Source organism: Sus scrofa, chromosome 14 (assembly GCF_054392235.1).
Source record: "Sus scrofa isolate SSC_HxYL_T2T_F1_AM1 chromosome 14, Sscrofa_HxYL_maternal_Yorkshire_Landrace_v2.0, whole genome shotgun sequence".
Lineage (NCBI taxonomy): Eukaryota > Metazoa > Chordata > Mammalia > Artiodactyla > Suidae > Sus > Sus scrofa.
The window spans coordinates 52,754,304-52,780,077 of NC_139396.1; the positions used below are offsets into that span (position 1 = coordinate 52,754,304).

Below are 25,774 nucleotides of genomic sequence, written 5' to 3' on the forward strand. Positions count from 1 at the left end.
CTTCTGCCCATATTTCCACTTTGGTAACCATATTCTGCTTTGTAAGTTCTTTTGTATCATTTTTATTAGATTCGACATATTAGTGATCTCATATGATATTTGTTTTTCTCTGTCTGACTTAGTATGATAATTTCTAGGCCCATCCATTGAAATAACATATGTCTCTTCTCATTCAACAGGAAACATTAGCAGTTGCTCCCTCAGGGAGGCCTTCTCTCATTCCCTAGATAGATTAGTTCCTCCAATTCATTTGTAATAATCATTACACTTATGATTATTTTAATATCTGTCTTCCCAACCATATTTTAAACTCTATGAAGGCAAGGACAATGTCTGTATATCTTGTTCACCATGATATCCCCAGTGCCTATCACAGTGCCTTGAACATGTGGTAGGTTCTTGATAAGGGTTTGTTGAATGTGTTAGAAATGAAAGGTGAACTCATATCTAATGGAAAAGAAAGACTCATAGGTCTTAAAACATTAAGTATGGAACAAGAGTGATAGATGTCCATGTACTATTTGTTCCTCCATTATGTAATGAGTTCCTCCAGAATGTCATATGAGTAAACTGAAATGATAAAATAACCTAGAGTTATAATTTTAATTTCATTGTTATTACCAAAGTATGTTTGAACATATCTTTGTAAGGAAATATGATTAACCAAAAAAATAGAAAATAATTCTCTCATAATCACATGCTCTAGCAATAGCTACTACTGATATTTTAGTGAATATATTTAAACCTTTTTCTTGGTATTATATTTTGTATTTATATATATATATAATCTTCCTCTTCATTATTTATTTATTTATTTGTTTGTCTTTTTGTCTTTTTAGGGCCACACCCATTGCATATGGAGGTTCCAGGGCAGGGGTCCAATCAGAGCTATGGTCGCTGGCCTATGCCACAGCCACAGCAGCGCAGGATCCGAGCCGCATATGCAGCCTACACCACAGCTCACAGCAATGCCGGATCCTTAACCCACTGAGCAAAGCCAGGGACCGAACCTGCATGCTCATGGATGCTAGTCGGGTTCATTAACCACATAGCCATGATGGGAACTCCTAATCTGCCTATTTCATGTCATGACTTTTTCTCATGTCATTCAACCATCTTCTGCATAATTTTTAGTGACTTTCATGTGTTGTGCCATAATTTACTTAATAACCCTCAGACCTTTGGGTCATTTCCAAATTTTAGACATAATCAGCATCTATGAGAATCCTTATAGACTCCCAGAGGTGCAAATCCTGGGCCAGTAGGTATGCTCATTTGTTTTAAGACTTTTTTTTTTTTTTGTCTTTTTGCCTTTTTCTAGGGCCGCTCCCAAGGCATATGGAGGTTCCCAGGCTAGGGGTCGAATCGGAGCTGTAGCCGCCGGCCTACGCCAGAACCACAGCAACGTGGCATCCGAGCCGCATCTGCATCCTACGCCACAGCTCACGGCAACCCCGGATTCTTAACCCACTGAGCAAGGCCAGGGACTGAACCCGCAATCTCATGGTTCCTAGTCGGATTTGTTAACACTGCGCCACTATGGGAACTCCCTATTTTAAGACTTTTGATATTGTTTTTTAATACAGTGCCACCAGTACAATACAATGCCACCAGTGGTAACAGTGCCTATTTCCCCAAATCTTATCAATACTGACTACCATGTATATTTTTCATTTTATTATTACTTTTTAGGTTTGAGAAGGATTTTTTGTTTTCACTAAAAATTATTGTGGAGCTGGTTAAAAGTTTTTTGAAGTCTTTATTTTTAGAAAGGGAATTGGTTAATTGACAAAACCAAATAGAAATTTATGTCTGGAAAACACTATAGCCTTAAAAATGGTTTTGATAGAAAATTGGCAGAATATATAGTTTGGTATTTAACAGAGCAGATGGGATGTCAGCAGCTGTTGTTCATGTTTTTAGACCTACACACTTTCCATTATAGAAAAGTTTTGAGAAATCATGTGCCCATATTTGGAATCAGAACACAAATGTGCTGGTTGGCAGCTTTACCTTGTAACTTTTTTTTTTGTTGTTGTTGTTGTTTTTGTTTTGGCTGCCCCCTTGGCATGTGGAAATTCCCAGGACAGGGATTAAATCTGTACCACAGCAGTGACCTAAGCCACAGCAGTTACAGTGCTGGATCCTTAACTGGCTAAGTCACCAGGGAACCCTTAACCTTGCTACTTTATAACCTGTTTCAGTTGCTTTTCTAGATGAACACCAAGCTGCCAAATAAATTATCCTGCATAAAGAATCCTGGTTGGGGCAGGGGGTGTTGCAGGGAATAGAAATGCCTTTCATCGAAAAGAAAATCTTGTTCCTTAATGCTCTGGTTATAAGTGGTAGGAATGGTATGTGCATAATTATATAAAAGCCTTATCTGAACTCTACAGACAAAGAATATTCTTTCTGACAGTGTCTGCTTGACTACTTTTTAGGATATCAGTGCAATGGAGGAAGAAAAGGATCAGCTCATTAAGAGGGTTGAACGTTTGAAGAAAAGGGTAAGGCAAGAATTAGCACTGTAAGACTTTGGCCCCAAGTCCCAAGGACCTGTAAACATTTAGGAATGCAAATAAAGATTAAGCAAGGCATGAGTGTACATCTGAGGATGGACTCAAATAACATTGACAGAAAGGGAATCTCCCTAGGCAGTAGCCCAAAACTTTTAAGGACCTGGATTCTGGAGCTTTAGTGTCTTCTCTGGCGAATACTGTTTACCAAAAGGAAATGAGAAATGGATGTCTAGTCATGTGACATGCTAATGTCTTTCTTAAACCTGACAGTAACATATACTACTTATTCCCTTACTGTAGGTGGAGACAGTTCAGAATCATCAACGGATGCTGAAAATAGCAAGGCAACTTCGAGTTGAGAAAGAGAGAGAAGAATTTCTTGCACAACAGAAACAGGAACAAAAGAATCAGGTATCCACATAAAAGTTTCTATTCTTATGATGAAAGAAATAGTTCCTTCTAATCATTCAAATGTAAAGAAGAAAGTTTTTAGAATTGTTGAAGTTCATGTTTCCCTTTGTTAACATGATGAAATACTGGTTTTTTGTTTTTGTTTTTTTTTTTTTTTTGTCTTTTTGTCTTTTCTAGGGCACCCTCGGCATATGGAGGTTCCCAGGCTAGGAGTCCAATCAGAGCTGTAGCCGGTGGCCTACTCCAGAGCCATAGCAACTAGGGATCCAAGCCACGTCTGTGACCTACACCATAGCTCACGGCAACACCAGATCCTTAACCCACTGAGCGAGGCCAGGGATTGAACCTGCAACCTCATGGTTCCTAGTCGGATTCGTTAACCACTGAGCCACGACAGGAACTCCATGAAATACTCTTTTTAAACGGATTGTGTGGCACCAATACCATCTTTTGGGTGCTATCCTCTGTATATATTGATACATTGTCTTTTGGCCTATGCTTAACTCATACTGAATATTACAGAATATTCATTGTAATGTTAAGCAATAAGATTAACTGCTAATAAGACTTCTAGAATCTCTAAAGTCCTGAGATTCTAGGGCTATGAGAACATCCATTTCATTCTGCTGATCACGGTATTCTTTATACTTTACTCCAGTGGCAAATAAGTACATCATGAAAAGGCTCAAATCACCCATATCCCACATTTTTAGACTTTGCCTTAAATAAAAAAATAATAATTTGGCCATAATTTATTTCTTTTTCTTTTTAAGGCTGAACCTGTAGCATATGGAAGTTCCCAGGATAGGAGTTGAATTGGAGCTGCAGCTGCCAGCCTACACCACAGCCACAGCAACACTGGATCTAAGCCGCATCTGCGACCTGCACTGAACCTTGCTACAAGGCCGGATCCTTAACCCACTAAGCAAGGCCAAGGATCAAACCTGCATCCTCATGGATCCTAAGTTGGGTTCTTAACCCACTGAGCCACAACAGGAACTCCAGTATTTCTTTTATTTTATTAAATACCTATCTTAAAACTGACTAGACTTATACATTAAAAATATAGTTCAGGAGTTCCCTGGTGGCACAGCAAGTTAAGGATCTGGCATTGTCACCACAGTGGCTCAGGTCACTGCTGTGGTGCCAGTTCAATCCCTGGCCCCAGAACTTCTGCATGTTGTGGGCACAGCCAAAAAGGAAAACATGTATATATGAAATATATATATTTCAGATCAGTTTAATTTCCTACTAAAGGGGCAGTTTAAATACTTGGCTCTTTTTTAAATTTTGTTTTATTGGGGTTTAATTGACTTGCAATGTTGTATTAGTTTCAGGTGTACAGAAAAGTGAATCAGTCATACATATCCATTCTTTTCCCCTTATAGGTTATTACAGACTATTGAGTAGGTTTGCCTGTGCTCTATAGTAGGTTCTCATTAACCCTCTATTTTTTTTTTGATGATTTTTATTTTTTCCATTACAGTTGGTTTACAGTGTTCTGTCAAGTTTTCTACTGTACAGCAAAGTGACCCAGTCACACATATATATACCTTCTTTTTTTCACATTTTCCTCTATCATGTTCCATCACAAGTAACTAGATATAGTTCCCAGTGCTATACAGCAGGATCTGATTGCTTATCCACTCCAAATGCAATATTTTGCATTCAGATTCCTAGTCCATCCCACTCCCTTCCCTCCCCCTTGGCAACCACAAGTCTGTTCTCCAAGTCCATGCCTTTCTTTTCTTTTCATTTGTTCTGTATATTAGATTCCAGATATGTGGTATCATATGGTATTTGTCTTTCTCTTTCTGATTTACTTCATTTAGTATGAGAGTCTCTAGTTCCATCCATGTTGCTGCAAAATGGCATTATTTGTGTTCTTTTTTATGGCTGAGTAGTATTCCATTGTGTATATATACCACATTTTCTTAATCCAGTCATCCATCGATGGACTTTTAGGTTGTTTCCATGTCTTGGCTATTGTGAATAGTGCTGCAATGAACATACGGGTGCATGTATCTTTTTCAAGGAAAGTTTTGTCTGGATATATGCCCAAGAGTGGGATCATTGGGTAATATGGTAGTTCTATATTTAGTTTTCTGAGGTACCTCCATTACTGTTTTCCATAGTGGTTGTACCAATTTACATTCCCACCAATGATGTAGGAGGGTTCCGTTTTCTACACACCCCCTCCAGCATTTGTTCTTTGTGGACTTATTAATGATGGTCATTCTGACAGGTGTGAGGTGGTACCTCAGAGTAGTTTTGGCTCTTTTGGAACTTGACTTGGAATCATAGTAGTTACACTGCAGCAGTAAGCTGCATTGCCAATGCCCTGAAAGGTTACTTAGCATCAGTTTCTAATTCTGAGACCTCATTTCTGAGAAGGCCAGCATTCCTTAAAATTAAGAAAAACGTGTTTTCATAAGAAAAATCTGGTGCATGTATTTCTTTAACAAGCATTTTTTCTTAATCACCTGATTCAACAAATAACTAAAGAAAAAATTTATGAAAGCTTTTTAAAAAAGTTTTACATGAAAAGGTATTGAGAAAATCAGGTACATTTTGAGTTTAGCTCAGTAATTTTCTTAGTTCTTATTATTTGTTCCTTTTACATCACAGGAATTATGTGGAACTTGTATTTTTTTCATTGCTTGTCTATATGATTGGTAGGTTTCAGTAGACCAAGCAAGTAATAGATCTAATTGTATTTTAAAGCTATTTCATGCAGTGCAGAGACTGCAAAGAATACAAAACCAGCTGAAAAGTATGCGGCATGCAGCAGCAGATGCAAAGCCTGAAAGTAAGTGGAAATTATTATATAATATAGGTGATCATATGAGTGAGAATATTAGTTTAAATCAGTAGTCTTCCTTAAAGCAGTCAAGTAATGGGAATTATCATCAAGTGATAGCTCAGCATTTGGGGCATCATTTCATCATTTCATCATTTCGTAGTTAAGTGACCACCCTGATGAAGACATCAAGTATTCACCTGGGGTTTTTAGTTCCTTTTCACTGTTTTGTCAGAGGGTGACAGTATGAAAACCACTGTGAAGGGAGGCTCTCTGGTGTGTGAATATGTAAAATACCTAGAATGGTTGTAATAAAAAAGATAAATGTTATAAAAAAAGTAAGAAAAATGTATTTTCAGTATTTTTCAGAGGAACAGTCATATTATAAAACATTCACTGAAGTTAATTCATCTTTATACTCTACATATTCTTGAGATTTATTATGTAGAGGAAGCTACTCATTCAATTATAATAGGATCAGTAAGATATTTTCAGAGGATTTTTAATTAAAATGTTTACTGAGATCTTCATGACTTTATATTTAATTTCACCAGGATTTTTAAAGATAGTTTTTTAAAAACTACATAGAAACATGTCTACTTTTCAAGGTATAAGTTATAAGAGAAGAATTTAAAATGTGACACAGCACTGTAAATCATATACTTCAATTTTTTAAAAATGGAGAACACAAAGAATAAAAAAATGAGAGTTTGCGCTGTGGCACAACAGGGTCAGCAGCTGCAGCTCAGAGCTCCATGTGACACGGAACAGCCAAAAAAGAAAAAAAAAAAAAAAAAAAGAGTAAAAAACAAAAATATGATGGAATCCCTGTTTTTATGTTTTTTAACAGCTTTACTGAGGTAAAATAGACATAATAAACTGCACATATTTAAAGTATGCACTTTATAAGTTTTGACATACATATACACTGGTGAAACCATCAACCTTAATCAAAATAACAAATATATTCATCAACCCCAAACATTTCCTTGTGCCCCTTTGTAATATCTCACTCCTTCCCCTCTCTGCCTCTGTAACCCTCCCCAGGAAACCATTGATCTACTTTCTCTTAAAGTAGATTAGTTTGTTTTTTCTAGAATTAGAAACTATTATTTTTTTTTTTTTTGTCTTTTTGCTATTTCTTTGGGCCGCTCCCGCGGCATATGGAGGTTCCCAGGCTAGGGGTCCAGTCGGAGCTGTAGCCACCGGCCTACGCCAGAGCCACAGCAATGTGGGATCCGAGCCACGTCTGCAACCTACACCACAGCTCACGGCAACGCCGGATTGTTAACCCACTGAGCAAGGGCAGGGACCGAACCCGCAACCTCATGGTTCCTAGTCGGATTTGTTAACCACTGCGCCACGACGGGAACTCCAGAAACTATTATTAAATAGGAAAAATAATATTTAAGAATTTTTAATCTTTAAAAATATTTTAGACTTTGATTTCCTGCATCTCTGATTATATGTGGTCTGTTCAAGAATTTGAAGATGGAAAAATTAGTCATCTAAGAGCCAAAGAAACCAGAATGTAGATCTAATCAAAACCCATATAGGAATGACTGCCTAATTATAGTGGTTCATTAAACACTTTCTCTTCCCTCCCTATCCCCAGTCACTAGAAAGGGGTAGGAAATTGTAGGGATGAATGGAAAACTTGTGAATTTGCCATTAGTAAATTTTTACCCATTAATATGTGGTTAGCACAGCAGAACTAAAAATAAGTTTAAGGCTTTGGGCCAGATTTATTATGCAATCTACGTACGTAGATTACTTAAACCGGAAATCCAGTGTTTTAAAAAGTCAAGCCAGAATTTGTAAATGTGTAATGGAAAGATCTGCAGTAAACTTTTTAAAGCTCTCAAGGCTAGGAATTTATAACAAAACCATTATTCACTGAAAATCTATGTATGTGTATTTGTGCAATCTGCCAGAATAAGAAAACTATTAAATCTTAAAAATATAATTTGTTTCCACTTAACTGTAAACTAATACTTTAAAAAAATCAAAACTACCAAGCATGGAAACTAAAAATGTTCATGAATGTAGATAATTGCTCTTTTTTAGATTTTAACTTATACATTTAGTAATGTCTTCATTGGTTTAAAAATTATACTGTATTGCCATTTATGAAGTATTAAAATAGAAATGTAAATTACATCATAAGTACTACAAAAGAAAAAGAAAAAATGACTGCTTATGAAAGAAAAAACCTGGGTTAGATTTCCTTTTCATTGTCATTTGTTTTGTGGATTCCTTAAAATGTGACCCAACTCTATACTTGACTCTGTAAATACTATTTTTGCATATTGTGGAGTATAAAAAATTAGATGGTAATTTAGGAAGATCATAATATACTTTTTCTGTAATTGAAATATTCTATATAAATTGTCCTTCATTATCATTCTAATCAACATCAAAAAATTTCAAAGGCCAATCTTTTATTGTTCTATACTAGATATTATACAGAATGCTTTTGATGCATGTGCCCTAACTATCCAGGTTTTATGTTTTAAAGTGTGAAAAGCATCACTATACCTACTCTCTTGGGCTGAATGTTCATTTATTTTATTTTTATAGGTTTAATGAAGAGGCTGGAGGAAGAGATAAAGTTTAACTCATATATGGTAACTGAAAAATTTCCTAAAGAATTAGAGAACAAGAAAAAAGAATTGCATTTTTTACAAAAAGTAGTTTCAGAGCCTGCTATGGGCCAGTCTGATCTTCTTGAACTTGAATCTAAAGTAAGTAATAATCATCTTTTTATAAGCTCTCAATTTTATCTCATCCCCCATTCTGTGAAAATTATGTGGACTTTTTATCATGTTCTACTTTTGACTCTTAAGTTAACCTGTGCTAAGAGTTGACAGCTCTTATGAGCTTCTTCTTCATCTTCTTTTTTTTTTTTTTTTTTTTTTTTGGCTGCATCTGTAGCATGTGAAAGCTCCTGAGCCAGCAGTGACATTGCTGGACTCTTAATCCACTGTGTCACAAGGGGACTCTGAGGAGTTGTTCTTTATGAGAAATTATAGCACATAATATTGTTACTTCATCCACATTGTGTTATAAAAACCTAATCAGCTGAGTAGGAAACTGGGTAACTTGAATATATGAATTAATGCATATGATTGACTCACAGGTTTCTATATTCATAATATAATCATTTAGATGGGCAATTTTTTTTTTTTTTCTGTCTTTTAAGGGTCACACCCACGGCACATAGAGGTTCCCAGGCTAGGGGTCGAATTGGAGCTACTGGCCTACACCACAGCCACAGCAACACTGGATCAGAGCCACATCTGTGTCCTATACCACAGCTCATGGCAAGACCGGATCTTTAACCCACTGAGCAAGGTGAGGTATCAAACCTGCATCCTCATTGATAGTAGTCAGATTCGTTTCTGCTGAGCCATGACAGGAACTCCCTAGATGGGCAAATTTTTTAATATTTTAAATATCGTTAATTTTTATTTCCAAGAATAATATTATAGCAGTGTTATAATTAGAGCTCATTTTTTTATTAGCTTTTTATGCTTGCTTTGATATTTCTAAACTTTCTTGTAATGCTCATTGAAACCTGGTATCATAACATTTTTATTCTCTAAAAATAAAACACTAATCAGATGTGTTTGTATGTATATGTGTGTGTGTGTGTGTGTATGTATGTATGTATTTTGGCTGCACCCGTGGCATGTGGAAGTTTCTGGGACAGGGATCAGACCTGAGCCACAGCAGCATCCCATGCTGCTGCAGTGACAATGCCAAATGCTTAACCCTCTGTGCCCCAAGGGAGCTCCATTTAATTAATAATTAAATATCATGAAAATTGATTGAAATATTTTGATTTGCCAAACTGTTAATGTGCTTAGTAGCCACTGCAATTAAATATATAATTCTGACCATTCTTTTACTTTATGTATAGAAATTGGTTGTCCAAGTCAGATTTGGCTCAAATTCAATGTCCTGGAATTAACAGGAGAATTCTCTCTAGTACTATCAAAGAATGAGTATACTGAAAGCCATGTAATTTTTAAAAATGTATTGAGAACTGTATGCTTCTATTGGCTTTATTCAGTTTTATTTTATTACATTTGGGAAAGGTTTAGATAAATTAGTAAGATTTATGACAGCTGTCATAGAATTACAGATCATTTATTAGAACAGGAAGGGTTTGTAGATGTCATTCATGTCAGCTCGCAGCTGGTTTTGTGAATTCCTTGTAGGAAATCCTTGGGGAAATGTTAGTCTAAATTTGCTTTGTCACTAACAGTTACTTGAAAGTCACAGCCTGGGTAAAGGGATAACTTCAGATTTTTAGAAATTGTCTTTTTGATAATAATGTATAAATATTTCATGCAGAATACTTTAGGATAATTTAGACATAGATGGTTAAATCCATGTAATAAATCAAATTATGTAGATATAGGGAGTTCCTATCATGGTGCAGCGGAAAACAAATCCGACTAGGAAACATGAGGTTGCAGGTTCAATCCCTGGCCTCGCTCAGTGGGTTAAGGATCCGGCATTGCCGTGAGCTGTGGTGTAGGTCGCAGACGTGGCTTGGATCTGGCGTTGCTGTGGTTCTGGCGTTAGCCAGCAGCTGCAGCTCCAATTAGACCCCTAGCCTGGGAACCTCCATGTGCCGGAGGTGCGGCCGTAAAAGGACAAAAGACAAAAAAAAAAAAAACACCCCACAAATTATGTAAATATATACTATGAACCATGAAATACAAATTGTTTCTAAAAGTGATCATAACAATCCACTCAGCATTAATGGAATTGTTTTTCCCAGCAAATCACTTATAGTAACAACTGTAAATTCAAAGCTTTGTTTGGCCAGATGTCCTTTAGTTTGAGTACTCATTGGGAGAGTTTAACCTTTTTTTTTTTTTTTTTACTTTCATACTATTTTAGATAAATGAAATAAACACTCAGATCAATCAACTGATTGAAAAGAAAATGATTAGAAATGAGCCAATCGAAGGCAGACTGTCACTATATAGGCAACAGGTAAGACCACTCTTTGGCTCACATATTTAGATCTGTAATCTTGTTGATGAACATCTTCATAAACACCATGGTCTATATTATCAGTAGTAGTCTTAAAAGTGAGAAGGAAGTTAAGAATAAGTGTTCTGTCATTGTTAATCTGCAGATTATAACAAAGAACTTGGGCAAAAGCCACAAAAGACGCATGTTTATAAGTCTGAAATTCAATACATCTGGTAATGCTTACTTTCCTTAGTGTCTGCCAACTGTGGTGATAGAGCTCTTTGTGTTTATATCTGTGAGTATGGAATTTGATTTATGTGAAAGCTTACCGTAGTGATAAAAATATAATCTTTAATGAACTAAAGGCAATACACTTTTTCAAGTTTAATGTTAGTTTGCAAAAATATAGGAATAAATTAAAATTTGGTACTGAGGCATTTATAATTTTATCCAAAAGTATTAAATCATGAGGCTATATATGTTGTTATGTATTTCTAGACTTAAGATTCAAACGACAGCCATGGATTATCTGACAAGAACCTAAACAAGAGGAGTTTAGTGTAAAGAGCTCTCTATAACCTCAAAAAATACTGAGCTACATAGCAGAGAACATATATATTCTTTTTCATATTCTTTTCCATTATGGTTTATCATAGGATATTAGATATAGTTCCCTGCGCTATATGGTAGGACCTTGTTATTTATCCATCCTGTTACATAATAGTTTGCATCTGCTAATCCCAAACTCCCAGTCCTTCTCTCCTCCATCTCCCTTCACCCTTGGAAACCCAGAAGTTTGTTTTCTGTCTGTGAGTCTGTTTCTGTTTTGTAGATATGTTCATTTATGTCATATTTTAGGTTCCACGTATAAGTAATATCATATGGTCTTTCTCTGTCTGACTTTGCTTAGATGATCATCTCTAGGTCCATCCATGTTGCTGCAAAAGACTTCATATTATTTCATCTATAAATATTTCAGAATGTATCTCTAAAAAATAAAAGCTTTTTAAATACTTAACAACATGCCACATTTGAAAATTTTAATAATTCCTTAATATTGGAAAATATCCAGTGTTCAGATTTCCTTGATTGTCTCTTTTTCTTTCTTTCTTTCTTTTTATATGTTGCTTTGTTTTATGTAGGATCCCCATAAGATTTATACATTGCATTTGGTTGATGTGTTTGTTTCTTTTCACCTATTGGCTCTCTTCCCTACTTATTTGTCCATTTATTTAATAATTTTCTTGTGTAATTTATTTATTGAAAAAATTTATGTAACCTATAGAATTTCACATAATTTATATTTTACTGATTGCAACCCCATGGTGTCCTTTTAAAAAGTTCCATTATTACCTATATTTCCTATATACTAGAACTAGGAGCTTGAATAGATTTTGATTTTTTTTTTTTTTTTTTTTTTTGGTCAAGAATATGTTCTAGGAGTTCCCTTGTAGTGCAGCAGGTTAAGGATCCAGCATTGTCTCTGCAGTGGCTTGGGGTCCAATTGGAACTGTAGCCGCCGGTCTACACCAGAGCCACAGCAACACGGGATCCAAGCCGCATATGCGACTTACCCCACAGCTCACGGCAACACCAGATCCTTAACCCACGGAGCGAGGCCAGGGATTGAACCTTTGTCCTCATGGATGCTAGTCATATTCATAGTCATACCACTGAGCCATGATGGGAACTCCAAGATTACTTTCTAGGTGGTATTTTTGTACTTTTATTTGGAAGGAATAATGTCTAGTTGGTTTTTTTTGCAATGTTAGCAACCATTGATTATTGTTGATGTCCGTACATTTCATTAGAGATTGCGAAATGTTGATACTATGATTTCTTCTACACTTATTAGCTGGACTACTTCTGATAAGAGAAACCTCCTCTCATCAACTGTTTGGTTATCCTGAGCTGTAGTTTGTATAGGAAAGTCAGGGTACAACTTGATTCTTATTTTTATTTTGCAAGTTATTTTCCTCTAACAGTAAAAGTGATCAGTTAGGGTTAGTTTTAAATTTTTTGGTTGCTTGTCTGTTTAATTATTATTATGAAACTTAGGCGTGATGAATATTGAAAAGTTTCAAAAATTTCTCTTAATGATCCTGAAATTGTCCCATTTTTGGCTGGTAGGAGGCTTTTCAGGTTAATCTCTGAGTCCTGTTAAGATTCTGTCTTTGATAATGTCCTTGCTTTCTGGTATGATTAAGATATTTCTAGGCTCATCTTTTGCATTTCCTACCCTAGTCCTGGAATTAGACTTTCTCTGTCAGCCTGATTTGTTGTAGTAGGAAATGATATTTACAGACCACAGTCTGGGTATTGGGACTTCTCATTACTACTGGCCTGGCCATTGTTTTTAGGTCTTTTCTGTGGACAGAGCCAGGAAGTATTTTTTCTCTTTTTCTCTCATAAAGTATACCATGGGTTCATACTAATTCTTCCATCCAGTTCAAATTCAAGACCACTGGGTTTTTACCTAACCTCATCAATCTCACATCTTTCTCCTTATCCCACGTTGAAAATTCTGATTCTCAGTAACACTAACATAATTGAATTCATTATTTGCTTTATTCCATTGGCACCAACATAATTCACTATTTGCTTTAACCTATACATTTCACATAACAGTTTCAAAATAAAAGTACCAATACTACCACCAAAAATATGATTGCTGCTAAATATTGTTTTTTAGTTTGTTATATCTTTAGGATATAGCCCACTAGGGATATATAGTCAGATTACAGAGGTTTTTTTTAGGGCTGCACCTGTGGCATATGGAAGTTTCTAGGCCAGGGGTGGAATTGGAGCTGCAGCTGCTGGCCTACGCCATAGCCACAGCCACAGGAGATCCACGCTGTGTCTGGGGACCTACATCACAGCTCACTGGATCCTTAACCTGCTGAGCAAGGCCAGGGATCAAACCTGCATCCTCATGGATACTAGATGGGTTTGTTACTGCTGAGCCACAGTGGGAACTCCCAAATTACTGTTTTAAAGTTACTTGGAATAGTTATTCTGTAATGGTTATGACACAAAATAAACTGGATACAAATATATGGTCATTTTGATTTTTAGAGCTTAGTCTGTTTTATAATTATTTGAAATATTTACATATTCCAAGTCAAACCTACAAAACAAGAAATATTCAAAGAAATTTCTAGCATCTACTTCTGTGCTCTCCACCCTATACTTTTCTTCCCCATAGGTGTTTTTGTTAATTTTACTTTATTTATTTATTTGTTTGTTTGTTTATTTATTTATTGTCTTTATTGGCTATTTATTGGGCCGCTCCCGTGGCATATGGAGGTTCCCAGGCTAAGGGTCTAATCGGAGCTGCAGCCACCGGCCTACGCCAGAGCCACAGCGACGCTGGATCCGAGCCACATCTGCAACCTACACCACAGCTGACGGCAGCGCCGGATCCTTAACCCACTGAGCAAGGACAGGGACCGAACCTGCAACCTCGTGGTTCCTAGTCAGATTCGTTAACCACTGTGCCACGATGGGAACTCCTATTTTTCTTAATTTTATAGTTTATTATTCCATTAAAAAGAATGTATATACATATATTCATATGTATTTCCATCCTTAGAGAAAGAAAAGCATATTATACACATTATTCTCTGTGCTATATTTTTTCTTAATATATGCTGGTAAATAGTAGAGTAATCTTTATTCCTTTGTTTTATAACTTTATTGAGATATAATTCACATACCATATAATTCACCCATTTAAAATATACTCTTCAGTGGTTTTTAGTATATTCGCAGAGTTGTACAACCATAACTATAGTCAACTTTTTTATTTCTTTTTGGCCACATCTGTAGCACGTCAAACTTTCTGGGCCCGGTATCAAATCTGTACCACAGTTGCAACCTATGCCACAGCTGTGGCCACTGTCAGGTCCGTAACCCATTGTGCCACATGGGAACTTCTGTCACCATAATCAATTTTAGAACATTTTTATCACCTCAAAAAGAAACCCTTGGAGTTCCTGTCATGACTCAGTGGTTAATGAACCCGACTAGCTAGCATCCATGAGGATGCGGGTTCGATCCCTGGCCTTGGTCAGTGGTTTGAGGATCCGGCATTGCCCAGAGCTGTGGTATAGGTCGCAGACCCAGCTTGGGTCCCAAGCTGCTGTGGCTGTGGTGTAGGCCAGCGGCTACAGCTCTGATTAGACCCCTGGCCTGGGAACTTCATATGCCGCAGATGTGGCCCTAAAAAGCAAAAAAAAAAAAAAAGAAAGAAAGAAAGAAAGCAACCCTAAATCCATGAGTAGTCACTTCCCATTTCCCCCAAACCCCCAGCCCCAGTCAACTACCGGAGACCAAACTATCTGTAAATTTGCCAGTCATGGCCTTTGCATATAAATGAAATCATACAATCATGGCCCTTTGTGATGGGCATCTTTCATTTAGCATACTGTTTTGTTTTGTTTTGTTTTGTCTGCACCCAGCTTGGGGAAGTTCCAGGGCCAGGGATTGAACCCACACCACAGCAGTGACAAGGCTGGATCCTTAGCCTGCTAAGCTACCAGGGAACTCCTAGCATACTGTTATTAAAGTTCATCCATGTCGTAGTGTGTATCCATTCACACTTTATTCCTTTTTATTGCTGAATAATATTCTATTGCACAGATATATCACATTTTTTTGTTGTTATTGTTCACCACTTGATGGGCATTTGGATTCTCTCTACTTTTTGGCTGTTATGAATTATGCCGGTATGAACATTCTTGTACAAGTTTTGTTTGGAAATAAGTTTCCATCTTGCTAGAGTGTATTCGTAGGAGTGCAAGTGTTAGTTCATATGAGAATTTTGTACTTAATATTTTGAGTAAATGCCAGACTGCTTTTCAAAACAGTTGTACCATTTTGCATTCTCACCAATAGTGTATGAAGGTTTTGATTTCTCCATATTCTTGTCAGCACTTATTATCTGTCTTTTTTTAAGTTGTCCTAGTAAATATGCTAATTCCTGTTCATAGACATACTTCCTTAGTGGATATATCATAGTTTATTCAACCAATCCCCAATTGATGGACATTTGGGTTGTTGAAATTCTTGTGCTATAATTATGCTTCAATAAACAGCTTTTTGTCTCTGTCTTTGCATTTTATTGCTGTGTATCTTTGGGATATAGTCTCAGAAGTAAGATTGCTGCATCAAACAGTAAAAGCATAGGTAGGTTTTCTAGATATTGCCCAATTCCTCTTCACAGAGGTTTTAGCATTTTCTACTCCTATTTGCAACATGTGAGAGAACCTGTTTCCTTACAGCCTTTCTTATAGAGTATGTTGTCAAACTTGTAGATTTTTGCCATCCTTCTAGTTGAGAAATGGTATCCTATGATAGTTTTAATTTTCATTTATCTTACTATAAACAAGGTTGAGCATCTTTTCACATGAGTAACAGTCATTTTAATTATTTTCTGTGAATTATCCCTTCATATCTATACCTACTTTTCTATATGATTTTTGGCTTTTTTCCTAATTTTAGAAACTATGCATATATATATATATATATATATATATATATATATATCAGGATATTTACTCTTTATCTACCTTAAAGGTGTAACATTTCCCCTCAGTTTGGTATTTGCCTTTTTACTTTGTTTATGGTGTTCTTTTGCCATGGGAAAATTCTTCATTTTTATAAAATCAAATTTATTAAGTTTTTCTCTTATTTCATTTCAAGTTATATTTAGGAATTTTTTTTCCCTCTTGCAAGTTATATAGAAATTTACTCAAGTTTCCTTTTTGGAATGCTGTGATTCAATTTATTATACTTAAACCTTTGATCTATTTAGAACTTTTTTTGTGTATGGTATTTATTGTATATGGCTATCCGGTTATTCAGTTGTTCCATTCTGTGTTTTATTTTAAAATTTTAAATCCTGGAGTTCCCATCATGGCGCAGTGGTTAACGAATCCAACTAGGAACCATGAGGTTGCGGGTTCGGTCCCTGCCCTTGCTCAGTGGGTTAAGGATTCAGCGTTGCCGTGAGCTGTGGTGTAGGTTGCAGAGGCAGCTCGGATCGCACGTTGCTATGGCTCTGGCGTAGGCCGGCGGCTACAGCTCTGATTCGACCCCTAGCCTGGGAACCTCCATATGCCGCGGGAGCAGCCCAAGAAATAGCTAAAAAGACAAAAAAAAAAAAAAAAAAAAATTAAATCCTATTGAATCTAATTCTAGTTTTTGTGTTGTTCCTTTGAACTATTTATGTATTCATATCAACTGTTTTAATTATAGAAGTTTTATCATCGAATTCCAATATCAAAGTAGCCACTTTCACTCCCAATTGCTTTACTTTTTCAAGGTTTTCCTTATGATTCTTATTTGTATATTCTTCCAAATAAGCTTTATTATCAACTTGTCTAGCTCTGGCTCTAGCAAAAAAAATCATACTTTTAAAATTATTAGGGTTGCTTTATATTTATCAACTACCTCAGAACTTATATTTTACAATATTGAATCATCCTATCTAAGAACATGGTATGTCTCTCCATTTGTTCAAGTTTATTTTGGGGTCTTTCAGGAGTGTTTAATAGTTTTCCTCGTAAAATTTTGGAACTTCTCTTGTTAAACTTAGGCTTACATATTTAATTTTGTTTTTTCCTTTTATAAATGTGGGCTTTTCTTTCCTTATGTCTTCTGACTGATTTGTCTGTGAAAGCTATTGATTTTTTTCCCATAGATTCTGTTGGTTTTTTTAGGTACATAATTATATAGCATGAAAATTCCAATTTTTCCTTTCAAATTCTTTTGTTTTCAGTTGCTTTCTCTTGAGTAATGGTATAAGTAAATACCTTTCAACACAGTATTAAATTAAATAGTGGAGGTACTGGACATTGCTATCTCGTTTCAGACTTTGGTGGGATATACCCTCATATCTCTCTATTAAATAAAATCCTAGTTTGGGGCTGAGGTTTTTATTTATTTATTTTACCATGTTATGAGAGAAGCATACCATCAATTCCTATACAATTCTGATGCTCTAATCATTCCTTCTCTCTTTCCTTTGGCTGGGATAATACCATAGAGGAAAACCTGTCTTTATCACCTGTATTTCATTTTTTCCAAATAGTTTGCACTGAAGATTTCCTCCTCTTGTCAAATTTTTGAAGAAAATATGTATGCTATTTCACTTGAGAAGACAGTTTTGCTATTATTTTTCTTAAACTAGTACAGCCACAATTCATTTCAGGAAGTCCCCAAGGGTTGCTAACTAATATTGCTAACTAATGCTGCATTTATGGCTAAGCACAGCTATCTGGATTGTGTAAATATTTGCATAATTCTGGTGAGTTTGCTTTTGAAACTACATTTTATTTTTTAGAATGCTCTCAAATAGGTGTTTTAACTTTTTATTTTAAAAATATGGATATTGAATTTAGGTCATATGATATATAGTTTTAAAAGTAAAGCATTCTTTTCTTCCAGTGAAAGGAAACCTGCCATACAGAAAAACAATAGACTTAGTGTTAGCTTCTATTTACTTACTTAGAATGTATTTTCATTAGCATTTGAGTGTTACTTGGTACGGTTTTAGTATTTTTATTACTATTGCATTTCTGTTTCTTTGCTGCTGGTATGTCCTATATTTTTAGGGCTTTTGTCTTCCAAAATGTTTTCTGGTTGCTATTTAATATACATTGTATAATCATATTAAATACATAACTAGTGATAATAGGTAGTAGGATAAGAGGTACTGATCAAGAGAAGTCAATCTGATATTGAAAATTTATCTCGGGAGTTCCCGTCGTGGCGCAGTGGTTAACGAATCCGACTAGGAACCATGAGGTTGCGGGTTCGATCCCTGCCCTTGCTCAGTGGGTTAACGATCCAGCGTTGCCGTGAGCTGTGGTATAGGTTGCAGACGCGGCTCAGATCCCGCGTTGCTGTGGCTCTGGCGTAGGCCAGAGAATACAGCTCCGATTAGACCCCTAGCCTGGGAACCTCCATATGTTGCGGGAGCGGCCCAAGAAATACCAAAAAAAAAAAAAAAGTAAGTAACAGAAACCAATGTTAGATTTTCAGGAAAAGAAAAAAAAAAAATTTATCTCAGTAAAATTTTTAAAATACATAATTCCACATGATAATAGGAAGTTGATTGTTTATATCTTATTTTACATTCATATTTAATGCCCAATTAGGCCTCCATCATTTCTCATAAAAAAGAAGCCAAAGCTGAGGAACTTCAGGAAGCAAAGGAGAAGTTAGCCAACCTAGAGAGAGAAGTGTCAGTAAAGACAAATCAGACCCGTGAATTTGATGGCACTGAAGTTTTGAAGGGAGATGAGGTAAGTTGAGATGTCTAATGGGACAAGTACGTGAGTATTGTTTTTGTTTGAAGTCATAAAAGTTTTTTTTCTTTTTAGTTTGTCAGTAATGGGAAGTTAATTTATTGGATCAAACCTGTTTATTTAAAACTGAAAACTCTTTGCAGTAATATTGAGATATTCTTGATATATAATGACAGATGTTAATGATTTTATAAGATAATATTCCAAATTTTTACTTTTTAATTAAGTGTATTTATATTGGATTTATTTATTATAAGTATTAGTTTATAAAAATGAAACCAAATAAGTAGGAACTAACAGATAAGATAAATTTTCATATTTGTTTATAAATATAATTTCATAAATGGCTGAGAAAGTATCACTAATTTACCTTGTCAATATTGTGTATTTGGCTAGTGGTACTGGCACCATTAAAATAATTTATTGTAGATGCTTATAAATTTAAAAAATACAGTTATGTGTTGCATTGCTATCTACTTTATGTTTTGAACAATGCTTTAATAGCTGTTATTTCACTTGTCCTTCTGTCAGACTCATGAGATTAGTAGGACAAGTAATATTGTTGTTTATAGATGGCCAGAATTAAGCACCAAAAATGTAATCCCCATCTCCTTTTCATAAAGTTAGCTCAGGAAAGAGTAGATTAATATCTTCCCTTTTTTTAGCAAATCAAATAATAGGTCATATTTTAATTCTTAAACATTGCCTCACTTTACCACTCTTACAGCATTTTAATTTTATATTAGCTATTAGCCCTTAGCAAAAGCTACTTTGAAAAACTGCTCAGCTTTTGGCTTTGAAAAGTTATTGAATCATACTGTTACAAATTGGCAGTGAACCTCCACTATGCCAAACACAAATGTATTGTTTCCACAGTACCACTTTTCTCTGGTGCTTCTGATTGTAGCCTCCCAATATGCCTTCTAGCTTATTGGGGAGGTAGTACAATTCAGAAGTCAACACTTGTTTGAAAAATTCCTTTAGAACATCGACTTCCGGATTGCCTTAAGAGTTGGGAGTATATTAAATGATACTTGGAAACCAACAGAGCATATACATCATGATATTCTTGCTGTTCAGGAGAAAGATTCATTATGAAGCAATTTGGCTTTATAAGAGAACATGCTACCTCCTAGCATTTTTATTTTTTCTTAGGAAAATACTGCCCACTTGACAAATACCAATTGCTATGGCTATATTTGGCATGGATATTGCTTGTAATCCAGTATTAGGTATTCCCTCTATGCAAATGTGATGGAAAAGAACCTAGTACCATGCCATTAGCTTTTATTTTTGACAAATTATGGTAAATAAGAGAAGATGATAGAAGAAGACATATTTTTAAGAAGAAAAAAATAACTCTAGATATGATATGGTCAACTTAATTTTTAAACAATGTCTGGTGAGAAACTAGGACAAATCAAGTAAATCATTTGGCAGTTGCCTAAAAGAACATAAGGTATTGGGGAACATTAAGCATAATTTTATAAAGAACAAATCTTAGTAGACCAATTTTGTTTTCTGCTTCGATAAAGTGGTAGACCATATGGACAAAAGGGAGGAAGTTTATTATACTGAAAATTATATAATATAGCTGGACTTCACTGAGGTTTCATTTGGTATCTCATGGTAATTACCAAAAAATCATGTTCTTTGCCACCCATCTGTTAGTGCAGTTGGTGAGAGAGTATCAAGAAATAGTAGCATGGTGTTTGAAAAGAATACTTCACCCAAAGTCACAAATAGGAGAATAAAGAAAGAGTGAGCTAACATTTATTGAGCAATTTTTATACAAGCCTCTATGCTAGATACTTTGCAAACATACATTTCTCTACTTCTTGTAAGAAATATTATTATTTCCATATTATAGTTGGTTGAAGCTTGGGGAAATTATAGATTTATACAACCAATAAGTGGGCAAGCAGGATCCAGCTCTCTCTCATGTATTCCTGCTGGCCTTGAGCAAATCATTTCTCCAACTGTAGAATGGGAGAAGTTGTTCTTCATTGCTGTTGGTAAGAATACATGAAATAATGGATATCCAAGCCTCTGAGAAAGTCATATCTAAGACAGCATGTAACATCCAGCCTCCCAAAGTAATTTTTCTTATGGGCCTCATGTTACTGCACATCAGAGAAGCAGGATAGTGGAATAGGTAAAAACATGATCTCTAGAATTTGGTTTGAGTGCAGATCCTGGTTTTGTCAACCTACCACTGGGTGACCTCAGCCAGGTTCCTTAACTTCTTTGTACCCAGGTGTAAAATGTAACTGTTATTTAGTATATATATCTCCTAGAACTATTATTGTGCAAATTAAATGAGTTAATACCTGTAAAGTGCTCAGAATAGTACTTAAATGCTCAGTAAGTATTAGCTTTTTATATTTTTATGTATTTGTCATTTAGGTAGATGAAGAATTTGAAAGCTAGGAATATAGTTTATAGCTTAAAAATTGAAATTAGTATTTATCAGATTGGGACAGTTCAGTAGAAATAAGTACAAAAGTTTCTGTTTAGAAATAATTTGCTCGGATTCAAGGTGGGATAACACTAATGAGAGTTATTTTAGCTGCGTTCACTGAGCAGTAGCTGTGTGCTTAGTCTTGAGCACTTTAAAACCATATCCTTCATCTCGGTTGCACAGTGTGAATGCACTTTTTTTTTTTTTTTTTAAATGGGTGCACCTGTGCCTTATGAAAGTTCTCAGGCCAGGGATTAAACCTGAGCCACAGTTTCTACAATGCCGGATCCTTTAACCCACTACTCCAGACCAGGGATTGAACCTGCACTTCTGCAGCAACCTGAGTCACTGCACTTGGACTCTTTACCCACTGTGCTACAGTGGAAATTCCTGAATGCACTTAATGCCACAGAACTGCATACTTAGAAATGGTTAAAATGACAATTTTTTTTTTAAAATTCAGGGCCACTCCTGGCATATGGAGGTTCCCAGGCTAGGGGTCAAATCAGAGCTGCAGCTGCTGGCCTATGCTATAGCCACAGCAATGTCAGATCTGAGCCACATCTGTGACCCACACACAGCTCATGGCAATGCCAGATCCTTAACCCATGAGCAAGGCCAGGGCTCGAACCTTAACTTCATGGATACTAGTCTGGTTCATTACTGCTGAGCCACAATGGGAACTCCAACAAATTTTATATTAGGTATATTTAACTTCAATAAAACACACATACAGTATATCCTAATTCATCCTTTCAAAAAGCCTACTAGGTAAATATTATATCAATTTTATAATGGAACAGTCTTGGAGAAATTTAAGTAACTTGCCTGAAGTCACACAGTGAGTCGCAAAGCAAGGATTTGAACTCATCTGAATGCCTCTGCAGCTGTGCTCCTAAGTGAACACTGAGCTCTTCTTCAAGGCACTATTGAGTTAATTTTAAGATTCGTATTTGGGAGTTCCCTTGTGGCACAGTGGGTTAAGGATCCAGTGTTGTCACTGCAATCGCTGGTGGCTTGGGTAACTGCTATGGCACAGGTTCAGTCCCTGGCCTGGCAACTTCCACATGCCACGGGCACGGGCAAAAAAAAAAAATTTTTTTTTAAATTCATATTTGACTCTAATTAAGACTACATTGTAGATAGTCATTAACTGAAAACTTAGCTTGCCTAGGAAGTCTGACAGTCATTTGTTTGGAAATAAGCCTTCATTCCTTGATTATTCATACACAGTTGATTAATCTTTTTTTGGATTAATTCAGGAATGTGACTATATGTTAGTAAGAATAATGTAACATAATACATATAGTAATTTATATTCCTTTGTCATTTTCTCTTTATCTTTTTTTTTTTTTTTTTTTTTTGCTGTTTCTTGGGCCGCTCCCTCGGCATATGGAGGTTCCCAGGCTAGGGGTCGAATCGGAGCTGTAGCCACCGGCCTACGCCAGAGCCACAGCAACGCGGGATCTGAGCCGCGTCTGCAACCTACACCACAGCTCACGGCAACGCCGGATCGTTAACCCACTGAGCAAGGGCAGGGATCGAACCCGCAACCTCATGGTTCCTAGTCGGATTCGTTAACCACTGCGCCACGACGGGAACTCCCATTTTCTCTTTAGAGGTCAGTTCATTTTTAAAGTTCAGTATTGAAGTGTGCATTTTGATGCTTCCTACTGCCATTGAAGTCAATATTCTGGATGTTACATTTTGTCTAAGAATTTTAGCTCTTTTTTTTTTTAAATTTTAGCTCTTCTGATTGCAGATGACAAATGGTAGAGGCATTTGTTCTTTAAAAGACTTTTTCATTAGTGTTCCCTTGATTTTTCTTATTAAAGATGAAGAGTCTAGGAGTTCCCATCGTGGCTCAGTGATTAATGAATCTGACTAGCATCCATGAGGACGCAGGTGCCATCCCTGGCCTCGCTCAGTGGGTTAAGGATCCGGCGTTGCTGTGAGCTGTGGTGTAGGTCACAGACACAGCTCGGATTCCACATTTCTGTAGCTGTTGTGTAGGCCAGCACCTACAGCTCTGATTCGACCCCTAGCCTGGTAACTTCCATATGCCATGGGTGCAGCCCTAAAAAGTAAAAAAAAAAGATAAAATAAAAATGAATAAAAAACAAAATATGATACTCCATTAATAAAAATACAATATTCCATTTATGTGAAATTATACCGACAATATTATATTACATTTTTGGCTTCATGTTTTGTTTTTGGTTTGTTTTGTTTTTTCTTTTTAGGGCTGCACTTGAGGCATATAGGGGTTCCCAGGCTAGTGGTTGAATCAGAGAGGTAGCTGCCGGCCTACACCACAGCCACAGGCCACAGCAACGCAAGATCCAAGCCACATCTGTGACTCACATCACAGGTGACAGCAATGCTGGATCCTTAACCCACTGAGTGAGACCAGGGATCAAACCTGAGTCCTCATGGATACTAGTCAGATTTGTTTCCTCTGAGCCACAACAGGAACGCGTTGGCTTCGTGTTTTAAGAGAGACATAGTCAAGTCAGAATCAAGATGAAGGTGACTAAAACAAATGAAAAGTCTGGAAACATTCATGGAAAGAATTAATTATGAATTAGCTGAGAACAAAAAACTAGAGAACGACATAATAGAATTGCATTTAAATATCAAAAGGTTATGGGAAGGATGGCATGCAGAAAAGAGTTAACTTAGCAGGCCTGAAACTGCTGTTATTAGAAAAAGTTGCTTGCAAGATTGGCCCTTGGATGACATCTGGGAACTTGGATTTTAGAAGATTCCCACCATTCATTGATAAGAAGGGCTCATGTGCTTAAACTGTATATACGAAGAGTGTGGTTTATGTTGAATACCTGCTTCTCTTTTTGGAGTCTGGAATTTTGGTGTGGGCTAGGCAGAGCATGCCTACATGACCAGTGCCAAGTAAAATCCCTGAGTTCTAAGTCTCTAATGAGCTTCCCTGGTTGGCAGCATTTCACATAGATTATTACAAGTCATTGTTGTAGAAATTAAGGGAGAAGACTCTTGAAAGCTTACCCCTGGTTTCCTCCTGACTTCATCCCATGTACCTTTTCCCTTTGCTGGTTCTGCTTTGTACCTTTTCACTATAATAAAGCATAGCCAAGCAGATGATTTTATGCTGAGTCCTGTGAGGTCCAGCAAATCATTGAACTGGGAGTGGTCTTGGGGGCCACTTGATACAGATGGATTAGTATTATTCTTGGCTTTGTGGAATGTTCTTTCTGTATCTGTTAAATCCATCTGGTCTAATGTGTCATTTAAGACCAGTGTTTCCTTATTGATTTTCTATCTGGATGATCTGTCCATTGATATAGGTGGGTGTTAAAGTCCCCTACTATTATTGTTGTTACTGTCAGTTTCTCCCTTTCTGTTTGTTAATATTAGCTTTGTATATTTAGGTGCTCCTATTTTGGGTGCATCTATATTTACATTTGTTATATCTCTCTATTGGGTTGATCCCTTTATCATTATGTAATGTCCTTCTTTGTCTCTTATTGTAGTCTTTGTTTTAAAGTCTGTTTTGGAGTTCCCGTCATGGCACAGTGGTTAACAAATCCGACTAGGAACCATGAGGTTGAAGGTTCAATCCCTGGCCTCGCTCAGTGGGTTAAGGATCCGGCATTACCATGAGCTGTGGTGTAGGTCACAGATGTAGCTCGGATCCCACATTGCTGTGGCTCTAGCTTAGGCTGGTGGCTACAGCTCTTATTAGACCCCTAGCCTGGGAACCTCCATATGCCGTGGAAGCAGCCCTAGAAAAGGCAAAAAGACCAAAAATAAATAAATAATAAAGTCTATTTTATCTGATATTAGTATTGCTACCCCAGGTTTCTTTTTGTTCCCATTTGCATGGAACACCTTTTTCCATCCCAAAATCAAACAATTCAACAAGATATTAAAAGAATCATATGCCATGATCAAGTGGGATTTATCCCAGTGTCTAGTAATAAAATAGAATAATTTTTTTTTGTCTTTTTGTCTCTTTTTAGGGCCTCACCTGTGGCATATAGAGGTTCCCAGGCCAGGGGTCTAAAGGAGCTGTTGCTGCCGGCCTACACCAGAGCTACAGCAACACCAGATCCAAGCCATGTCTGCGACCTGCACCACAGCTCACAGCAATGCCAGATCCTTAACCCAGTGAGCGAGGCCAGGGATTGAACTCACAACCTCATGGTTCCTGGTCGGATTCGTTTCTGCTGCACCATGACAGGAACTCCTAGAATAATATTTTTAAATCAGCTTATACAAATGATACCCCAATGCATTTTCA

The 25,774-nt window shown here is 36.5% G+C and overlaps 1 protein-coding gene across 20 annotated transcripts in view; it reads left to right on the forward strand.

Annotated features, from left to right (window-relative positions):
• Nucleotides 1-25,774, forward strand: part of IFT81 (intraflagellar transport 81) — a 299,226-nt gene that overhangs the window by 162,163 nt on the left and 111,289 nt on the right. For 19 of the 20 annotated variants that reach the window (XR_014827279.1, XR_014827280.1, XR_014827281.1 and 16 more), the window contains 6 exons: nt 2,442-2,507; nt 2,820-2,930; nt 5,655-5,739; nt 8,311-8,474; nt 10,645-10,740; nt 18,885-19,031. Coding sequence is in view for 13 of the 20 variants with exons in the window: in XM_084996213.1 (XP_084852339.1) it covers nt 2,442-2,507; nt 2,820-2,930; nt 5,655-5,739; nt 8,311-8,474; nt 10,645-10,740; nt 18,885-19,031 (669 nt within the window). In the remaining 7 variants the exon portion in view is untranslated. Of the gene's footprint in view, nt 1-2,441; nt 2,508-2,819; nt 2,931-5,654; nt 5,740-8,310; nt 8,475-10,644; nt 13,518-14,885; nt 15,840-18,884; nt 19,032-25,774 lie in introns of those variants that run through there. The other variant, XR_014827284.1, reaches the window with a different exon arrangement.